The sequence below is a fragment of the Tachypleus tridentatus genome, chromosome 6 (genome assembly GCF_004210375.1).
Source record: "Tachypleus tridentatus isolate NWPU-2018 chromosome 6, ASM421037v1, whole genome shotgun sequence".
Classification (NCBI taxonomy): domain Eukaryota; kingdom Metazoa; phylum Arthropoda; class Merostomata; order Xiphosura; family Limulidae; genus Tachypleus; species Tachypleus tridentatus.
In genome coordinates, this window is record NC_134830.1 from 66,758,769 (window position 1) to 66,781,795 (window position 23,027).

General features: G+C 34.4%; 1 protein-coding gene across 5 annotated transcripts in view; it reads right to left on the minus strand.

Annotated features, from left to right (window-relative positions):
- Positions 1-23,027, minus strand: part of LOC143252719 (coiled-coil domain-containing protein CG32809-like) — a 431,304-nt gene that overhangs the window by 224,478 nt on the left and 183,799 nt on the right. Inside the window, exon 1 of one of the 5 annotated variants that reach the window (XM_076505291.1) lies at positions 18,740-18,946. The exons of the other annotated variants lie outside the window; for them this stretch is intronic. Coding sequence (XP_076361406.1) covers positions 18,740-18,803 — 64 coding nt within the window. The 5' untranslated portion in view covers positions 18,804-18,946. Of the gene's footprint in view, positions 1-18,739; positions 18,947-23,027 lie in introns of those variants that run through there. 5 annotated transcript variants of the gene reach the window in all.

Genomic DNA, 23,027 nt, shown 5'->3' on the forward strand with positions numbered 1-23,027 from the left:
CTATTCAGAATTGAAGATTAAAATGTCAAATAAACACAAACTGGGCACGTAATTTACGTGTTTATTAACCGTATCTGTGCATTATTAGTCTCTTCCTTTGTAGATAAAATATAACGAAAATTAGTCACGTGATCGTTCCTTTAATGCTTTCTTCATCGCATAACCTTTTTTCCCCCTAGGTTTACAGCCGCTAGGGTATTACGTCATTCTCTCTCAATCACAAATATTGTGCATATAAATCATCTTAAAACCATTGTTTATCATGTTAACATTTCGATATTTTGCGTCTAATGTGATATATGAATCTTTCTAACATCAGACAGGTATTCTATCAAAGTCTTGCACCAGAACTTTATTTCACTAGACATTAAGATTTGTAAACATATCACGAAAATCGTTCACTTGAAAAGAATATACTGGCATGCGATCATAAGATTACAGATCAGTACCAATAATTCAGGAATTTAAAAAAATGCTAAAACGCTAATCAGCAAATTGCTGTATAATAGTAATTATTTATCGATTCTTTGTCCAGAAGATTGTTTGTTTGTTTTGAATTTCGCGCAAAACTACACAAGGGCCATACGCGCTAGCCTTCCTCAGTTTGGCAGTGTAAGACTAGGGGAAGGCAACTAGTCGTCACCACCCACCGCCAACTCTTGGGCTACTCTTTTACCAACTAATAGTGGGATTAACCGTAACTTATAACGCCCCCACGGCTGAAAGGGCGAGCATGTTTGGTGTGTCGAGGATTCGAGCCCACGACCCTCAGATTCCGAGTCGAGTGCTTTAACCACCTGGCATGCTGGGCTTGTTTCCAGAAGTGCAGGGTAGCTATAAAAAGATTAATGTGACGTTCAGAAACTGCCTTAGTTATGCGGTTCTGCAACTGATTTACGCATTTAAAGTACATCGTAATAGTTCCTAAGACAAGGTTCAGATGTCTCCAGAAGTACATCGTACTTTGCCACATCTTAAGTGTCCGTATGTTTGCACTCTACAGAAACGTTAACAACAGATTGAATTAAGAAACTTTTCCAATTTATATGCTAATTTACAGTTAGTTACGATAACTTGCTGACTATTTAATAAATAAATGTCAACCATCAGCTCCTAAGTTATTTCTTTTGATTTGAGAAAGTGTGCATAAACTTATGGACATCTTGTGAAATGGGTTTTTTCGTTTATTTATTCTAAATCATTCATGTTATGTGAAGACTGAGGAGAGTGGAAAGTATTTATTGTAAGTCTCTCAGTGGGAATGTCACAGCTTCTCGGCTTGACGTTTTACAGTCACATTTCCTTGAAACATCTGTTTTGAAACCACTCTGAAGACTCTACGGTCTCGTAACTGGATTATGAATGGAGCAGCAAGTGTCACAGTAACTTAATAATGGCACAATAATTACAGTTCATCCTACAGGAGAACAGGGTGGAAACTGAAAGCTGAAATTAACTTTTCATACTTAGTATACAAAATGTCTTGAAACGACCTACGCACATTAACTCTTCCTTTTGTAATAAATTTGTTATAATGGTGTTGTCCTAGTTTGCGAAGTAAGTTAAATTAATAAACGGAAAGAAGTATATCGTAGAAAGTCTATAACTAAAATTTAAACTAGTAAAATGGAAGGACCTGCATTTCATGATTAGGACACTATTTTAAACTATTATTATATTCTAAAATTTGGGGCATGCAGTTGATACTTGAATGTAACATATAATCTTATTCACCTAGAATACTGGCACAAATATCGCGTTTGTTTGATCGGTAGTTACTATTTAGTTTATACAGTGATTTAATATTTAATGAATATCTAATTTTCATAACAAGTGTTTAAAGTTAATTATTTTAAAAGTAATAAATGGCAAAATTCGTTGTGTGTGTAGTTCAGTTGTTGTAGCATTGTTAACGTCATCTTTCTCGAAATCTCTAAGTTTTTCTCGCTATGTGAGTATTGGTACATCATATAGTTTCGTAGTTTGCAGACAGTTCGAAGCCTCAGTTGAGCGATGTATATATATATATATAGGTGACCAAGGGAGTGACGTTCAACTGAAGGTCAGTCAAAAACAAAGGGAGTAAATGAGAAGTTAGCTGGTGTGTGAATGATAAGGTGATTTCTCAGGTGTATTCACAGCCTGTATTGTAACAACACAAACAGTGAAAATAATTTGTCCTCTCACTTGTGTTATATAATAACTGAACCAGCCTATATGGACATTTGATGGAAGAAAGAATCAATTATTTAAAGCTCTGGATACAACTGTGGTAACTAGTCAAAAGAAGCAAGTAAAAGTTAAGTTAGCGAAAGTAAAGCTAGACTGCATGATTGTTAGTTTACCCACAATTGACGATATTTATAAAGTGTTATAAAGTAATTGAACTCGTCTATGTGGGCTTTGAGGAAAAGGAAACTATTATTTGAAGTTCTAGATACATCTGTGGTACCCCATGGGGTAACGTAAGTGAATTTATCGCAGATTGTACACTAAGTAAAAGAGTAGAGATAAATAATTCGTCTTTGCACTTGGATTCTAGAGTAATTAAACCAGCCTTTGTTGACTTTTGACAAGAAAAGAGGGTTATTTAGAGTGTTAAGTAAACTGTGCTTTCCTACAGAGTAAATAAGTTGTACACATGCATTTGACTTGTTTGGAATATATTAATTTAAATCAAGTGGATTGTATGCTGTCCGTTTGTTGTTTAAATTTATCGCTAACAAGTCATATACACCTTTTTTAGAAGAATCCAAGCCCATATACATAAAACCCTGACACTGCCACTATAGAAAAAATTTAATATTTGTTTCAATGACTTCTTATTCTACTGCAATACTTTGTTGTCTCATCCAAATAGACAGTAAAAAAAAGGCGGCAACATCCACAGTCAAAAGTGTTGTAAATGTAACAGAACATTTTTTTTAAATACATTTTACAAATTGTTCGTAGTTGAACACAGATCGTTACAATCAACGCTTTAACAATGCAAATCAAGAGCATAGAATAATTGAAATTAATAATAATGTTGCAGCTAGCATAGCCCCAGCAATTAGACATACCTTTGAATAATATTCGTTTGGCAGTGTTGTACACTTTTGCCTGTTTTGGTTTAACGCTCTGCGGGAAAGTATTTATATATTTTAGAAGAGACAATAAACCGATAAAAACACCTTCGGATATAAACATGTCGGAGGCACTGCAAGATGCCCTTGAAACACTAATTTCATTCTCTCTTAACAAAATAGTAGTAACAGTGTAAGTCATCTCAAATGTTCAACACGCCCTTTGTTCGTTCGTTTTAACAAACACTGGACGATGTAGAATATGATATACAATTATAGCTAAAAGTTTTACGTCATCTTAAGATTATATTGTTCCATAAAGATGAGCGAAACCTACTAAATAATATTAAGTTTAAAGGCTGCATGGATGAATATCTCGACACTTCAATGTATCATTGAATTCATGCCTAATAAGATTACGGAAGTCTTGATAAATTATGGAATTCACTGCAAGTATCAGTACCACTGTTATGGCTTTTGGTAGATTCTGTGTTATCATCTTGCAATGTTTTGATTATGACTCTTCTCTAAAATTCTAGGGTGATGCAAACCTTTTGGCTATAACTGTATAGCTACACGCAATATATCTTCAGTGCTGTTAATTACGTAATGTTATATAGAACTTTTCTGCCCGAATATTAGTTTTGGTTAGTTATACTTACTAGTCTGTAGTTGACTGAAGAACTGTGACTTGAAATTTAACTGCAATTACTAATGTTCCCCCCCCCCATCAGTGCCACAACGATAAGTCTGCGGACCTATAACAATAAGGAAACAGGTTTCGATGCTTAACTAAAAACAAAGCAAACAGTTTACAATGATGCCATCTCATGATTCTTGAAACGTGAACTGTACGTTTCTTTTCTTTTTTAGAAAAAATGTCATGAAAGTAGCGTATAGTTAATTTTCATAAAGACAGTTTATTAAAAAAGTAAAAGTTGTATTATGTGGTAACAAGACATTTGTGAAATACAGGGAGGTACAACGATACGCTTTAACTGAACCATTAACTAACTAAAGTTTGAGTGTGTGTGTGTGTCAGCATATAACTGAACAAACTGTTACATCGATTGTCACCAAACTTGGCAGGTACTACCCTTAGGGTACCCCAGGAAGTGAGGCAGGTTGTTCGATTTTTGGATCTGGTCTTCCATACGAGGGCTGTTCAAAAAATACGCGGACTGTTTGAATTGCGCGGCTCCAGTTGGTTCCAGGGAAATCCGCTTGGTGTCGCTAGGTTCGCACAGATCAGCTGATTACGACGCCATTTCCCGATTGCAGATATCTTCATTTGTGTATTAGCTACGAGGTTTTAAGTGAAGTGCGATTTTTTCGTTTGGCGGATTTCAGAATGAATGACCTGAAGGAGCAACGACTTGCTGTGAAATTTTGTGTTAAACTTGGAAAATCTGCGACTGAAACTTTTGCTATGCTTAACACGGCTTACGGTGATGTTACTATGAAGCGGCATGTTTCAAGTGGCATGAACGTTTTAAGGATGGTCGACAGTCCATTGAAGATGATGAGCGTCCTGAACGTCCTTCCACGTCAACTGACGACCCACACGTCGACAAAATCAACACCCTGGTGCGGGCAAATCGACGTCTGACTGTCAGGGAGCTTGCTGAAGAGTGTGGGATATCAGTTGGATCTTGTTACGAGATTTTGACCGAAAAATTGAAGATGCACCGCGTTGCTGCGAAATTCAGCCCTCAGAACTCGTGAGTTTTTGGCCAAACACTCGATCACTATTCTTTCCCACCCCCCTACTCACCTGACCTTGTTCCTTGCGTTTTTTTTCTTGTTCCCCAAACTCAAAAAACCCTTGAAAGGAAGAAGATTTGAGACGATTCCCGAGATTAAGGCAAGTGCGACGAAGGAGCTGGAGGACATTACAAAAGAAGCGTACCAGGACTGTTTCAACAAGTGGAAACACCGTTGGGATAAGTGTGTGCGTTGGGGAGGAGAGTACTTTGAAGGAGTCCCAGACTGGTAACTTCTAAATAAAGTACATTTTGTTTTATGACATCAGTCCGCGTATTTTTTTAACAGACCTCGTATGTGTACTCTTGATGGCTGTTATATCTTCCTATAGCATTTAACTAGTAGGTTGGTCAGCAAATTATGAAAAATGAGGCCATATTTAAAACGGCTCGAAGGAAGTGTGAGTGGCTTGCATAATATGCATCTATCTGACTATTCTGCAAAACAAATAATATCATAGACCTTTATACCCTTTGTTTAAAGTTTGCAGTGTTTTAATTATTAAATAAAATATCAGAATCAGCTTACTTTTTCGAACTAATGTGACTATTATGATTCAACTTAGAGCTAACAATGAAGGCGTGGCTTAATATTACTGTGTTGAACTGTATATCAGAAGATCCATGGTTTGGTGTGGCTTAGTGATTACTATGTTGAACCGTATACCCAAAGATCCATGGTTTGTGTCTCGTTGCCGCAAAGACGTGCATAGGTGTGTTATAAAAGGACGGTCAAATCCCACCGTATTCCATTAGAGTATTCCAGCCGTTGGTAGCGACTGCTGCTTAATAGCTGCCTTCCTTTTAGTCTATCAGTTCTAAATTAGGGACAGTTAGTACGGATAATAAATAACTGTGCGTAACTATCAGAAACCAACAAACATTATCGCACAGTGAATTTTTCTTCTTTTCGTATTCATTAAAAACAATGTCAACAGATGTTTTAATGAGGTTCACTCTTCCACCAAGTCAATATTTATAAAAAAAAACTGTTGTAGAAGTCTTGTCACAAAAATAACAACATAACCACCTTTATACAGAGAAATACTTCTGTTCGACAGAGCACATCCACAAATACAGCAAAATGTATCTTGAAACTTGATTTTAGGATTAAAAGTTTGTTACTTCAAAGATATTGCTCCCAAATCCATACACGTTGAAGTTTCACTTAAGTTTTCTTATACTCTAGAAATTATAAACTTGATCTTTTTTTTTTCTAATTAAGTAAACTGGCTTATTTTTAAAGCATGAATACACGATTAAGTACTAACATAATGTTTTCCGTAATTCATCAAGATTTTGCGTTATCATAGGAACAAGGTAATGTTAGTACAGCTGTACCAAAATACTTGAAAACTATCGACGAATTGGCACGAACTATTTTTCTAACATCTCTTGCAGAGCTCTGGAAAGGACTGAAGAACGTTTTTTTTTGTTTTTTTCTAGACTGTTTGTTTTCAATACATAGAACAAAGTCAGTCGAGTATAACTTCCAAGCTGAGACTAGATTTGGATCCCAAGGTTTCTCTTAAGCTGTCAACTGTCTTTAGACTCTTTAAAATATTTCCAAAAACAGTGTGTATATAACAACACAAGAACAAGTTACTTCCTATTCAAATTAAGTGCTCACTTTAACCAGTTCAAGATAATGTACGTTGTCTCTATTCTACATATCCATGCCTACCTTCCCCTCCCGTGCCACAGCGGATTGTTTGCAGACTTACAGCGCTAAAATCCTGGTTTCGATGCCCGTCTTGGGTTAAGCACAGATAGCCTGTTTTGTAGCTTTGTGCTTAAATACAAACACATCACGTCCATGAATAAGTGGGAATTTTGAAAAACTACTTGCTTTCCTTAATCAATAATTTTCTCCATTCCGATTGAAATCATTTATTTAAAATTATGTCATAAAGTTTGAACAAATTCAGCCGAATACAGTTTCCTTTCGCGGCTTATGAAAATATCATGTAGTTTCAAGAATCAGTTTTCCACACTAAGTTCATTACCCTGTAAAAATAACACAAATACTCTGACAGATTGGAACTGATAACTGTGCATGACAGTAACTGAATAAAATCACAATGAATATCAATCTGTTCTTGAAAAGTGTGCAATGGATATGAATGACCTTTGTTCCTATCTGTAACTAGATTTTACAACTCATTTCCATCGTGACATTAAAATTTCATAAAACCTTTCCAATATGTATTAAATTCAAAGGAACCAACCCTAAAGCAGTAGTTTCTTTAATCCCTTAGACCCAGCGCTCACGGTAAGTTCAAGCAAATAGTCCATTTCGAAACTTTGTACTCAATTTAACAAACAATCAAACTACACCATGAGTGAATAAAATCTGTTACAACATATTCAGACAAGCGAGGGAATGGAAAGATAAACACCAACTCAGGAACAACGTGACAAAATGTTTGTATTTCAACGTAACCATAGCAAAACCTTCTTGGTATTTCGAGTAAAACAACATACATGAGTATGTTTAATGCATGTTTATGTATAGTTAAACATAAAACTACAATATGAACTATGTTCTATCTCCAACAGGTGTGTCGAAACCTGGTTTCTAGCGTTGTAAGGCTTACCGCTATGATACTGGAAGGCTACACTTAATGATAAGGAATTTTTATGCGGTTTTTTACAGGATGCTTTATAATTGATTTAATAGTGTTTTTAATGAAGTGGAAGTTTTATATCAAGAAGTTTAAATTGGAATTTTTACAATACTTAACACACAATTTGAAAAATCGTTATATATATGTACTTATTGAACAAGCTTTATCCAAGAGATAAACTGTGAATACATTTGAGATAAACCTCATTGAACTTTTGGGCTCTGTTACTTTCGGGACTTTTGGTTTATTATTAATAATGTTAGGTACTAGAACTACCAGGAAAGATACTCTAAGAGGGAAGAAATGTTAGGGCAGTTAAGACAATATTATACTTAACACTCATACGAAAAGTGGGGCCTAATAGGCCCCAGAGCAACTTGAAAGGTTATTAATATTAGGCTAATAATTTTGTATTTAAATGAAATTACCATTTAAATCCATTAATAAATGGATTAACGAGATTCCCACTGTTCCAATCTACTATCTAGCGAAACCACAGCCAGGGGAACGGACTTGGAGAAATCAGGACTAGAAACGTCTTTTCGTAGGAGTGTTAAGAAATATGCTTAGTATTACCATTATCGTACCAACAATTAAGACAGTGTCACTGCCAGAGAAAGTGTTCTAACAATGACAATTTTGGCCACTACAGTTTTAAGGAATGATGATCATCTACTTGCATCGTCAATGGTTATAGAAAGTGGGTTCATATCTCATTCTGAAGTTCAAAAATATTGTTTTTTAAATAATTTTAAAAACATCTTACCCCTTTTTCCCATAAAATCCAAACGATTTTTTGACTCGAATGCATACCATTAAGACGCTTTACCTCCTTAATAGAGGAGAACGATAGGCCCATATTTTTCTACTAAAGAAAATTTTATTTGTCAAATTAATAACTGCTGTAACGGAACATGTGTTTTCAAACATCTAACAAACTCAAATTGACTGTTTATGCGTCTGATGAGTTCTAAATTGCTTCACGACAAGCAGGAAAATATCCACAATAAGAATATTTTATTTAGTTTTTCTTTCTCAGTAAAAGTGTTGCAATCGTCACATTTTTAACCCTTTCTCCTGTGAATTCCATTACAATCGAGCGCCATTTTAATCGATATATTGTAGAAGGACGCACAATCAGATGAGCAGGTCACATAAAATTCACCAGGGTGGGAATACTTCGGTCTTTAGTGAATGGAATGAAATTAACTTTTTGGAATGAAGCTTAACCAAACATCCAAACTGTTAAATGTAAAATGCATCCTTTCTTCTCATTTTCATGGGTTGTAAAGTGGACAACACAACACACCAACTTTTTCAATTAAAAAAATATCCACAGTGCCATTACCAGGTCTAGTTTCTGACTGAAACATTCAGTTACATTATTATCTACAATAAAACTGTCATTTTAGAATAACATCTTTTAAGGAATAAGTATCATAGCATTAAAAACGTAATTTCTGTAACTTAAAGAAAATTCCATAAAACTGGCCTCTTACTTCCTGTCCTTTTCCATTGCTTTTGGTTTGGTTTGAATTTCGCGTAAAGCTACTCGAGGGCTAGTTTCGTTAGCCATCCCTAATTTAGCAGTGTAAGACTAGAGGGAAAACATCTAGTCATCACCACCCACCACCAACTCTTGGGCTACTCTTTTACCAACGAATAGTGAGATTGACCATAACATTATAACGCCCCCACGGCTGAAAGAGTGAGCATGTTTGGTGTGACGGGGATTCAAACCCGCGACCCTCGGATTACTGGTCGAGTGCCTTAACCACCTGGCCATGCCAGGTCTTTTCTATTGAAGAAACTTACAATGGTATTTTTAAACATTATCACTTCACGAAAAGAAACGTCATATTCTGTGTTTGTGGGTTGTTTTTTTTCAAGACAAACTGCCCCCTCCCCCACGATACATTTATTATGTTCACGATCCAACTTACGTCTAGGTCCAACCGGTTTTAGGAAAGGTACCTAACATTTATACATTTGTTAAGCCACACAGTTTTCAGGAAATGCGCCCCAAATTGACCACTTAGCTACTATCAGTTTCAAGAAGTTTCTTCAGTGGAAGAGCGGTAAGTTTACGGATTTACAACTCTAAAAATCGGAGTTCGATTCTCCACATCAGATAGCCCATAGTGACTATGCTTTTAAACAAACTGTAAAGAAATATAACCAAGCATTGACGTTTTTGGACATTATCATTACTTTAGAAGAATGTATCTTAATAATGAAGTTTTATCTACTACCACTACTAAGAAACCTGTTCTTCACTGGGACAGCGGTACGTCTACGGATTTGCAACGCTAAAATCAGGGTTTCGATTTCCCTCGGTGGACACAGCAGATAGCCCCATGTGGCTTTGATATATGAAAACACAAACACTGAGAAACGTATATCAGAAAAGTTGCTCTAAGTATGTTGGTTCTATTACTTCACAGAAAATTCAGTGATATTAACAGTTGTTGGTACTATTTCTTTCAGAAATGCATCCAAATACTTATTGTTTTTGATAGCTTAAAATTTTATAAGAAATATTTCGTATACTTAACGTCGTAAGAAACTACAAAAACAAACCAAAATTACCATAATGCTGACATATGTCATGACCTCTCACACTCAAAGATATGCTAAATGTAACGCTTTATCACTTTAAAAAAATATAGTATAACGTTTCCGATTTGGGCAATATCCTCTTTAAATACTGCCCTAAAATTTATATCTTTAGCCTCAGATACTATTAAGAAACAGAGAAATATTAGGTATAATATTTAGGTATAATATATTTTAGGAAAAATAACACAAACATTTTAGAGTACATCTTTCGAAGAAGAGCCTATTGTTTTAGAGTTCATCACCTCAGATTTTATCATAGAACTTACACTTCGAGGACTTCTTTGTTCGTTTACGAGCGGAAATAAAAAACAAAATTTAGAAAACTATGAAGTATATTTCGAGCTAAGTTGAACTTACCTTCGTTACTTTGGAAGAAATTATGGTAAATCACGACTTTATCTGCATACGATAATGGCGCATGAGACATAGTCATATTACTCATTTTTTCCAGAAAACACCCAGACAAGCCTTCAAATAAGTTATGAGGTCCAAATAATTCAGTTCATATAAGCACAAAATCCGTAACAGAAAAATAAATTGCTACGCAACGAAGTTGTTTTTTCCATTGGAAGATTCCAAAACGTTGTAAATAACATGCGTTTTTACAGAACAAAAATTATAGATTACTAAAGTAGTTTTATAACCGTGGGCAGGTGGGTAAGGCACTCGACTGTAATCTAAAAGTTGCGGGTTCAAATCCCCGTCACATCAAACATTCTCGTTCTTTCAGCCGTGGGGGCGTTATACAGCACGATCAATCCCACTATTCGTTGATAAAAGAGTAGCTCATGAGTTGGTAGTGATGATTAGCTGCCTTCCCTCTAGAATTACACTGCTAAGTTAGGAACGACTAGCACAGATAACCCTCGTGTAGCTTTGCGTGAAATTCAAAACAAACAAGCAAGCTTTTATAACATGACAGATATTTGTTAGGATCCTTGAACAACTGCCTCAAATCCTCCTAAAATATACATAGTGACTTTATTGTATGCAATGTAGCCCACATGAGGACGGGTACCATCCATTAGGGACATGAAATTGATCTTATTAAGATAGCTGAATTACAGAATGAAATGTCTCATTTAAAACTTCATTTATGACAGCCTTTTATAAGCTATCACGTCTAATAGTGAATTACACTTATGAGTGTGATGAAATATCACAGCTTTTACCAAATCACAGTTTCTGTTTCCTCAGCTTATGTATTATACATTATTAGACTATAGTGAATTATTGGTTAACATGTGTCCTACCTTAATTTGTATTATTTTAAATCTTTTATTAGATGTACACTCATTTTACCCCGAGCTTCAACCATACCTGTAAAGTGTTTACACGTTAAAATGTGCACGGATATCAATAAACTTTGCATCAACGAAGTCTGCAAGCTATGACGAAGTGATTCGGTGAACAGGCGAATTTCTTGTTCCATCAGGGTAACCTTCTTTGCCTCACTGCACGTAACGCCTGTAACTTTTGTCATGTAACTCCACGCACCTGTAGAACACGTCGAGACCGCTTGTTAGGATCATTCGCCATCTTGACTGAAGCCTTCCAGTCATAATTAACTAACTGGTTTAATATTTAAACCAACAATAATGAAAAAAAAAAAAGAAACTGCACCTTTAAAAGTCAAGTGATCACAAAAACCCTCGCCACGTGACTACTATTGCCAGAATAGGATAGATAAAGCTATATTAAATTAATAACGATGTTTTCTAAGTTTGTAATTGTGAGATTAAATTCAAGTAACTCACAAGTTATTTTCCAAAGTATTTTTCAAGAAATATCACAAAATAAGAGCATTGTTTTTAATGCATGTTATATAGGAACTCTATATAACAAACTTTTATATATAAACCTCATATCGTAATACAACAAATTCAATAAATCAGTACCTAATAATACCTCCTCTTTCGCTCGTTGAGACTATCAACCATTTTTTTCTTCTTTTGTTTTACGATTTCTCAAAGTAGCTGTAGGTTACTATATTTCCACAACAATACATTTCCAAATGTTGCCACACATTTCCATTGAATTAGTATTGGAATACATTATTCTGCTGAAATACAAAGTATGGGCCAAATAAATGTCACCCTCTAGGTACTGCATAACGAACCAGTACCGTCATGATACAAGCCCTTTCATATCACTCTGACAGCGTATCTATTCCATATTCCTGGATCTAACAAAATTCTCGTATTATTACATGACCATTAATATATTTCATTATTTTTCTTACACGATCTTGCTTAAACTTGATATATTTGGTATTTTCAACCTGAGCTGACACAGAGTCAAATACTTCAAAATTCAGGCAGCACCTGCTATTTATTATGAACGTTAATTTACAAGCGAATGCTACTGGGCACACATAACATTAGAATATGTGTAACAGTTCTTATGCGTTTCTAGGGTCCAGTGTTTAATTTGCTTCACTAAGTAATTACTAATATTTTTAGAAAAAGATAAAATAGTAAGTAGGGTGAGCAACTGCTATTGTCTTACGTTTTGTACAATACATCTCTTTATTTAGACGACTGCCTGTTTGTTTTTTAATTACGCACAAAGTTACACAAGGACTACCTGCGCTAGCTGTCCCTAATCTAAAGTGTAAGACTAGCGGGAAGATAGTCACCACTACCCACCCCCAACTCTTGGGCTACTCTTTTACCAACGAATAGTGGGATTGACCGTCACATTATAACGCCTCCAGAGCAAGTATGTTTGGCACGACGGTAATTTGAACCCCTGATCCTCAGATTACGAGTCAAGCGCCTTAACCACCTGGCCATGTCAGTCCTCGTATTTAAACAAATACATATAAATATGTATAAACATTTCGTATAGCACATCTACTGTATTCATATAAATATCAATTAACTAATTAATCATGTATTACACAAAAAAATTGTTGTATTCTTCTTTTCAACTGAAACACGGTAACTAGCGCTGTGAGCCAGCTGTACCACTGACGCGCTCAACTTTTAAAATCATTGAAATTTACTTGTTCTTTAAAAAAGACCAGTTTTGTAGCTTTCGCTACGTTCGAGTTTTATTTCTTTTTACTTTAAACACAATACAATTTGTACATAATATTTTAAAAAAGAAATTTCAAAAAATACAAAATCACAGCAAACTTTTTGATCACTAGCTCAAATCATAAAGATATGAAGAAATTATTTAAACAATACAATGTAAGCCTTGTAGAAGTCAAGAATAAAATTCCTAACGACTTATTGTAAATATACATATATGAGAACTTATAGTTAATATTATAAACTTAAATTTTGAACGTAAATATAGTTACTCCTCGACAGGTTCGACCTGCCTTATAAATTTAAAATAGGCCTAAATCATGATGGTTATACATTTATATTTGAAAAAAAAAATCTAATCTTCAATAAGAGAGACAAAGTATTTAGCTGCATTAACCAAATAACAAATCCAATACATTCCTTTGCAACGCAATTTTCATTGAAATATATTGTTTCCAATTATTGTATTTTCATGATAAATTGTAATTTTGAGTTTACTGGTTGTCCAAATAAAGACTGTATTTGAAGATGTATTATTTTTAAATTTTATGGTTATGTATAGACATATTTCTGTCTTCACACACCAAAAAATGTAGCAAATTAAATATTTTCATACAATATGGTACAATCGAAATCTGAAGTACCATTACTCATGAAAAGCAAGTAAAAATTTAAGTGAACTTATTAAAATATTGTATGAAAAGCTCAAATATTGTAAAGTTTACAAGTAAACATTTATATATTCAAAATAAATACACAAATATTGTATTACACGCATAAAATACGAGCGAGTTTTAACAACTTTCCTTTAGATGAAATAACCGAAACTTTCCATACATTTCGAAATTTTAAGACCGCACATTGACTTAAGCTGTACTGTCATGCATTATTTTCTAGAAATTATGGAGTATGTATTTTAAGGTTATTTGCTCATAATATCCCCAGTTAATATGAAGCACCTTATCTTTATTTTGAACTTAAGGATGCGTTAGTTGTCATCCGTTTCCTATCGACATTAATGATCTGAAAATTGAAAGCTTGAACATGAATACACTATGTAACACAAATTTTGTTCCTGGATAACATGTGTTATTTCTTAATTGCTTGTGGTGTAAAAGTACAGAAAATCACCATTATTCTCTTCAAACTTTGCTTTTGTGATCTGGATAATGAAATTTAGAAATTAACCTATTTTCTATGTAAAAACGGGCAAATTTGCACATTTTCATTTATATAAGGTCTGAATAAAACAACATATGAATCAAGATTTACATTTATTTGTACTAAAGTTATATAAAAATGTTTAGAAGTGAGTAGTTTTTCAAGATTTGCGACTGTAATGTAAATCACTTTCACGTATCAGCCCCCAAATATAGTCTCGGCATTCGACTTTGTTAGACCAAGACCTCTGATCAAGTCATTGAGGTCTCTTTGGTTGGGGTAGAATGGGTTTCTCTCACCAGCTGCACCTCTGAAATTGTAATCTGGATCTTCAACGTCTACCTCCTCTTCTGATTTGCTGCTCTGCCCCAAATATAGTCTCGGCATTCGACTTTGTTAGACCAAGACCTCTGATCAAGTCATTGAGGTCTCTTTGGTTGGGGTAGAATGGGTTTCTCTCACCAGCTGCACCTCTTCAACGTCTACCTCCTCTTCTGATTTGCTGCTCTCTTCTGAGGATGGCTGCTTTCTCTCTGGCAGAGTGAGTGCAGGGTGTTCAGGGCAGTATGGCACTGGAGCGATAAATGATGGAAGGTCCTGATACATGATAGCAGATGCATTCTTGCCTGTCCGACGTTTGGAAGGGTCCACCATGCAGAAGTAGCAATTGCTTGAGTGGTCAGTGGGTTCACGCCAAATTCTTGGAATAGCGAACTTCATGGCTCTCTTTTACTCACTGTACCATCCTGCAAAAGAGCAAAATAAAATTATTATGAAGAATACATTTACAACTAACGTGTAAGAAGCTCATGCAAGATATTTTTATGTGACATATTTTCCATACTATTGGAAATTTAAAAAAAAATTAAAAGATATTTAAATTTTAAAAGGTATAAAACTTGTATAATATAAAATCTTACTATTAAAGCAAGCAAAACTTGTCTGTCTTACCTTCTAGAGTTTTTTTCAATGCTTGCAGGTAGAATGAGGTGCCCAGGGTTTGTCTTGATCCCTGACAGACATGCCGAAATATACCTTGTAGGCTTCACACATTTTAGCAGATGCTGTCACAGAGTACGTTTTCGCTCTTGTCTTGATAAATTAGCCACATACATAGCAGAATGCGTCTGGAGAATGCTTGCAGCTTCTTGATGCCATCTCTGATAAAATCAGACAGGTCTATGTGTTCACTAAGGCAGCTAGAACTAAACTGAAGTGATGAGTGGTGAGCCCTGTATATAAATTACTATGGAAAGTTCTAGAAAATTCTAAACGGTTCTTGAAAATTCTCGTAAGTTCTACAACATTCTAGGAAGTTCTTGAAAGTTTTTGTAAGTTTGAGAAAATTCTCTATCAGCTAGTCAGCACTGAATCTACCTTGAATGTTCTGGAAAATTGGTAAATTTGAAAATTTCATTACCCAGGTTACAAAAGCAAAGTTTGAAGATAAAAATAGGTCTTTTCCATTTACTTTAGGCATAAGCAATCGGGAAATAACAATTTCTGTCCAGGAACAAGTAAAAAGTTTGTTACATAGTGATATTCACGTTTCAAATGGTTCGGAAAAATCATGACATATTAATTAGATTTTTCTTTATTTTTCTTACTAAATACCAATTGTGATTGGTATACTTAAATACAACATATGTTGTTGAAATGTTTAACAAATTTTCTCCTTGCTATTTGAAATTCATCAAGCTTAAACATTATTTAACTAGGCTTGATTTTATTACACTAGAACACAAAGAAATTTCTTGACAATGAAAAGGAAACAGTCTGGTAATACCCATTAAAGCTAGGAACGTGGTGCATTCTATTCATTTCATTCGTTGACTAATTTTTTTTTTGTATTTATATTCTTGCAACTGATGAGTTATAAGACGGATATTATCAAGGTCCCATATTCTTACGGTGGATTAACAAAGAACAAAGCGTTTAGGTAAAAACAAAACGACTTTCAAAGTTTAATGTGTTTAAGCAAAAGTAATTACCTTAGATACTGAAAGTGAGATAGACAGAACTTATAACTGAATAAAATCTACCTACCTATCTATCTTTATATACTACAGTTTTACCAACTTTTTGCCTGTATTCAATCTTCTATTTCTCTTATTTTAGCGTTGGTTTGGTGGAATTTATTTGTTCCGAAACGTTTAGTACGTATGTATCAATGTAATAGGCCATGTGCTTAATCCGAAACTTTTAATAATTACATACAAGTGTATAAGAACATTTGTTTACTCCGAAACGTTTAATAATTATATACAAATCTATTAAGCCAATTTGCAATTATTAAAGACACAGACTTCAATGTCAGAGCATAGTTTCTAGTTGATTAAGAAGCGTTATTATATTTCATATGTTTTAGTATACCTATATTTTTGGTATATGTCCACGCTTTTTTCTTCTTTGAGGTGGATTACTTTGGAATTATACTATTTTGGTGAAATTTATGATCTTATGTATCTTTTGCCTCATAGTACAATCATATTTCTAAACGTGCAAAATCTGTCGCCTGTGAATAAAACTACGAAGTTATTAATAAAATGCTCACATTCCTTACTTGTGGTCGATCATAATTCAACAAAGTTTAAAATCTATTGTAATCTTGCTTGTTTTAGCAGTTGTTTTTCTTTGCTGTTGGAATAGTATTTATTTTGACCACTATCCTGTTACTATCATCAATAATATTTAAAGAAATCATTCGTTGTGCGAGTTACTTGTTTCCACCAAGCAATCCCAACATGGTGATTTTGACACTAGGAAAATCGTGAAAAGCACAGAAAAGTAAAAAACTGTGTATTTCTGCTTAAGGCCTGCAAGAAGTTGTCTTTGTACCAAATCCCATATAAATTCATTAGCATAGTTTACGAGAACCCCATTTGGTGCTTTCTTTGCTGTTTGAAAAATATTAAACAAATGAAAAGTTCCAAAATTGTCAATATAGCTGTTTGAGTATCTTTGTACTAAATACCACATTCACTTGTCAAAATATAGAAAGAAATGGACCAAATCCCCTAAAATTATGCTGTTATTATCTTTAGACCCAATAAAATGGTAAAAATTGTCAAATATATCTTTTTTGCAAATCAGTGTGTTGAAGGGGATCTCTGTCAATTTTCATCTTGACTGATAAAAATATGACCACATAGAATCCCAAAATACCAAAAATATTTTTGAGTTGTTTGATCTCTTTCCTCATAAAGTCCTTTCAAAGTCAAATTAGACCATGATATAACGCTACAAAGCCTCAAGCCAATCTTGTGAAGGAATGACGGTCGATTGAAAAGTGTTTAGAAGGAGAAGAACCAATGGAGAAATATAATATCTATATACGGAGACATAAATATAACCCACTGTTTAAAACGTGCATTTTTGGATCTACAACACGCTTGTTCATAGCAAACATAAATTTCAATCCAACTATAAGGTGCTTATTTCCAATACTTTATTTTGTATACTCATTTGACAATCAGGGTTACATGACTGGGAATTATCATTTACGTTTTGTACGTAACTAAGCACAAAGCTAAACAATGGGCTATCTGTGCTTTGCCTACAATGGGTAACGAAACCCGATCACTAATGTTGTAAGTCCGCAGACATGCCACTGTGCCACTGGAAGGTTATTTACGAAACCAAATACGTAAAACATTTCCTTAAAGTAGATTTCATACCATTTTCTTTTTTCTATTTCAGCTATTCCACGTTAATATAACTAAAATATTTCAATATAGTATTTTAAGGTATCTTTTTGAATGATCAGAATATTATTTTATTTGTGGAAAGGTGGATTTAACTCTTCCATTCAAATCAGAATTCCTAGAATAATCTTGAACTGAAATATAATCATTAAGCCTGGAAATCGAATAAACCAACCAATAATGTTGACCGTCATCACAAAGCTTTTAAAGACGTTGGTAACCGGCTGAAAGAAGAAATAAACACTTTGAATCACCATGATTACTAATTTACATTTAATTCTGGTATTTACCATTTGATTCTCATTTTAGTGTACGCTGGATGTTAGAAATTGCTGCTCACACCAAGATGAGACTGCACAGTATATTTAAACCAGCAAGCTACACCTAAACGTGGACTTCAAATCAATATTTTCTTCCAACCACCACCCACGTTTACGTGCTGTTATCACAATTGTCTTAAAACACGCAGGGACACTATTATGTGAAGAAAGACAAGAAACGTGCATATCAGAACTAAAAGCCATTACAAAAGACTCCATATTTTTATTCGGAGATGTAGAAGATATAAAATCAAGTGGTGATAAGAGCTGATTACAAGTACGCCATGAAAATGTCGTTTACACATTACTATATTACACTTGACTCTCGCCTGTTGACATTTTCCAGTGGATACTTGTCTACCGTGAAAGTTTATTAATCAAACTGTGTTACATCTAGAATAAATACAAAATAAAACAGACCTCTGACAAAACTTCAACTTACCTGCTGAGGATGATGTATACGTGATATAACGCCCCACCTCCAACCACGTGTAGCTGTAAATCATACTTGCCTAAGCTTATTGAAACTAAGCTTCAATCAGCCTACGGACTTATCATCCGGTAGTACGCATGCTCTACCCATGCGATGCGAAGACGGGCTTGTTCCATAGAGGATGAGTTCTTTTCTTGTACGTATGTGCTACAAACACGGGGCACAACATGGCACAGGCAGTTGGAAGAGCAGCGCACATGGTTGGGTAGGATAAGGTAGAGAAACCAACAGTAAAAACAAGTGGATCTCACAACGAGTGGCGGTCTAATCGATTGCTTGTTAGGTTAGTGACTTAAAACTGTTGACACTACAACATCTATCCTCCTACCTTCTTAGAAATTAACCACGGGCATCACTGATGTCAAATAAGTATAGGGAAAATTAATGAAATGCTTTTACGCCTGAAGTGTTCTCGATTTAACAATATGTCAAGTTAATTAGAAGATTAATCATGGCGGATACAGTTTTGGTTAACTACGATAAATATTTTGCCACTCGACAGAATGCTCCTTGCAAAAAGCGAATCAACCAAAACGATCGTAATTATAAAAGCCAGAACCAAAATCCAAAAGTTCGGAGAGAAATTCCAAGTTTACGAATATTGGGTTTATTGATATTTCTAGATTATTCTGAACGACATTCTATTGAATAGCATAATAGCCCTATTTTTTATTTATATCTCCATGTTTATTTATTTTTATATAAATATAATTGCATGTGATACAATGACAAATTTTACGTAGGTGAGAGGTGGGTAACAAATGTCACAGATTTTCTCAAATTAAGCAAAAACATACACAGTTAAAAGCACAATTCGCACTTTGTGGATATTTTGTATCTGAGAAACACTTTTCAGTGTGTCGTGAATTCCCATTTTCTACCCTCATCAAAAGTACGCCTCAGGGCTCATATCCGTCTGATAATGGTGTGTTTTTGCGTTCAAAACTTCAAAGAAATGACAGAAATGCCACAATTCAGCTTCATCACATAATGAATTCATATGTCCAAAATCTATTATTCACGAATTTGAAAAATATATAACACTTCATTGAATCCTCCATATCTCATTTTGTTTGTTTTTCAATTTCGAGCAAAGCTACTCGAGGCTGTATGCGCTAGCCGTCCCTAATTTTGCAGTGTAAGACTACAGGGAAGTCAGCTAGTCATCACCACCCACCGCTAAGTCTTGGGCTACTACTTTACCAGCGAAAGGGGGAGCATGTTTGGTGTGACGAGGATTCGAATCCGCGACCCTGGGATTACAAGTCAAACACTTTAATCCACTTGGCCATGCCAGGCCATCGAAAATGATAGAAACTACTACTACAGAAAAATAAATTTAAAAAATATCAATTTTCGATGTTGAAATATTTAATAAAGTTAAACTAAAGTATCAAAATAGCGACCAAACCTAAACTGTAGATATGCATGTATGATTCATGAGAGAAAAAGAAAACTAAATGTGACAACGTTTTAACGATTTTTTTCTTCCTTTCTCTTGTTTTATGACCAAATGACATCGATATTTTGAGGTAAACTATTGGATTTTACAGAATTGTTCTCAGAAGGAAACTATCATGGTATTATCTTACTAAGACTAAATTTTCAAGAGTTTAACTGCGTTATCACAGTTCTTTGGGGTTTTTTTTTCAAGTAAAAATCAAACTTAAAATCGTATGATTTTTCTAAGATACTTTCTGAGATCTGTCGATTTAAGTCACTTTTTAATTTAAACTTCATTCTCCTCCATATTTATATTCATAACATATAATGTCCACAATTTTATAAAATGTATCTGTTCACTTACTTTACCTTGTCGGAACGTGTGTTGTCGTTGTTGAATTTCACTCAAAGATACTCGAAGGCTATTTGGGCGACTCGTCCATAACACTGAAGACACAGATTGAAGAGTGTTTTTTTTGTGTTTGTTTTTTTATAGCAAAACCACATTGGGCTATCTGCTGGGTCAACCGAGGGGAATCGAACCCCTGATTTTAACGTTCTAAATCCAAAGACTTACCGTTGTACCAGCAGGGGACGGATTAAACGGAAGAGAGCTAGTGAACAACATCCATCACCAACTTTTAAGTTACTCTTCACAAACGACCAATGGAATAGACCAAATTTTATTAACGTCCCCACCGTAGGTTGTCAGTCAAGTGCCTCTACCAAGAAGCCATACTAGGCCTTACATTCGAACATCCTCGACAATCTTCTGGATGCATGAAACATATGTATTAAACATGAAATAAAGTTCATTTGACTGGTTGATAGTAAGTAAAAGTTCAACATCTAATTATGCAGCTGTGTTCATGCTTGCTTGGTGTACGTGCTAGTTCTATCTCAAACTCACTCAGCTGCAATAGTTCCCTGGGAAAGCATTTTTATTCCTTAAAGGAAGTCTAATAAAAGCAGCAGGTGAACATTAAACATATAATAGAACTTTTTCATTTGATCGAGTACTGAAATACAAACATTGAGAATTTAAAATATGGTTAAGTTCAGAAAATTCGATATATTTCAAAATATTACCGCTTTACACCAGAGAAAAAAACAAAAGCAACCAGGTCAATCTCACCTACGAGATTATCCATTTTCCGTCAGTGTAACTTACGTAAGTCCCTTATATTAAGATTTTACCTATATAGATCAGCCGTCTGCCGCTATGTTGCCATAAAATAAGTAGTGTTCAGTAAATAGCGTTTTCTTCACAGACATTATAAAGGATTTATATGAAGATTCTAATATAAAAAAGTAATAAATAATTATCACTAAAAGTTCAACTTCATAAAACACTCTCTTAGTTGCCATTAAGGTAAAAATGTTATCACAAGATACTAATACATTTATATTCAGTTGTATGGAGTGTGCAGATATTATTTTTTAACCGTTAAATAGACAAAGTAATCTAAAATAAAAACAAAGAAAAGCCCGACGCTCCTTTCAAACCTATCCCAAAGTTCGAAGAACATCTCGATTATGTAATAATTAATTGTGTTAAGCCAAAAATGTAATATTTGTGTTTAACCATTTTCAGGTGCTGTGTATTTTATTATCATAAGGTCATTTGTATTAATCGGTTCGGTTTGTTTTGAATTTCGCGCAAAGCTACACGAGGGCTATCTGCCCTAACCGTCCGTAATGTATCAGTGTAAGACTATAGGGAAGGCAGCTAGTCATCACCACACACCGCAAATTCTTAAGCTACCCTTCTACCAACGAATAGTGGGAAAAATCGTACTTTATAACGCCCTCACGGCTGAAAAGGCGAGCATGTTTGGTGTATGAATTGTGTTATATATTGTTATGATTTTTAAAACTGTATAATTCTTCGACAGTATATTGTATTTAATATATATATAATATTGTATTGTATATATATACACACACATATAATATCTTCTAATTCTCTACGAAGGGAGGTGTAATGGATTTACTGTTATACACTTTTTCTAATATCTGTGTTTCTTTCAGTTTGATGCATGTGAACGTATATTATTGGATGTGTATTGCGCAAGTCCCGCCTGTTCTATAAATTTCTAGATTCTCGAGAGAAAGAATTGATACATACTACAACTTATTTCGGACAAGTCTCCGATTTATTTTGTGACGTATATTAACGTATTACTATTTAAATTACCAGAAATTTGGGTTTGAATCTAGAAGTTAATAAAATATCAATATATATCAAATTTATGTTATTTACCAACAAGATTGATACACACAGTTTCCTTTTCTAACACAAATATATTTTAATATACAAACATAAAAACAATACACATTATAACAACATTTATTTATAATAGTTATTACAAATGATGGTTTATATACAAGAGTTTTACAAACTTACAAGCTATACAGTCTTATATCCGGAATAGAACTGAATATTTTATCGATGGTCCAGGTTAACGACGAGCAATTTAATTCTGAGTTGATATTGTTATCTTAGCCTTAGCTAACACTGTCTTTTTCTTGGCTGGCTTCACACCGGGTACAAAGATATTTAATGTCTTCGTACAAATATTAACGTCCGAAGTAATTTACCGAAGTTAAACTGTTTGTAATGTTCGGAGCCTATAACATTCCTGGTCAAATTCTGTACTTCTCCGATTAATAGACGTTAATCACAATTATAGCCTTCTAGGTCTATAGCACACAATTGGTGGATTGTAGCTGTCCAATAATATTGCTACTTCCGTTTCTTTGCTAACCGCTTTTTTATAGAAATAACACGAGT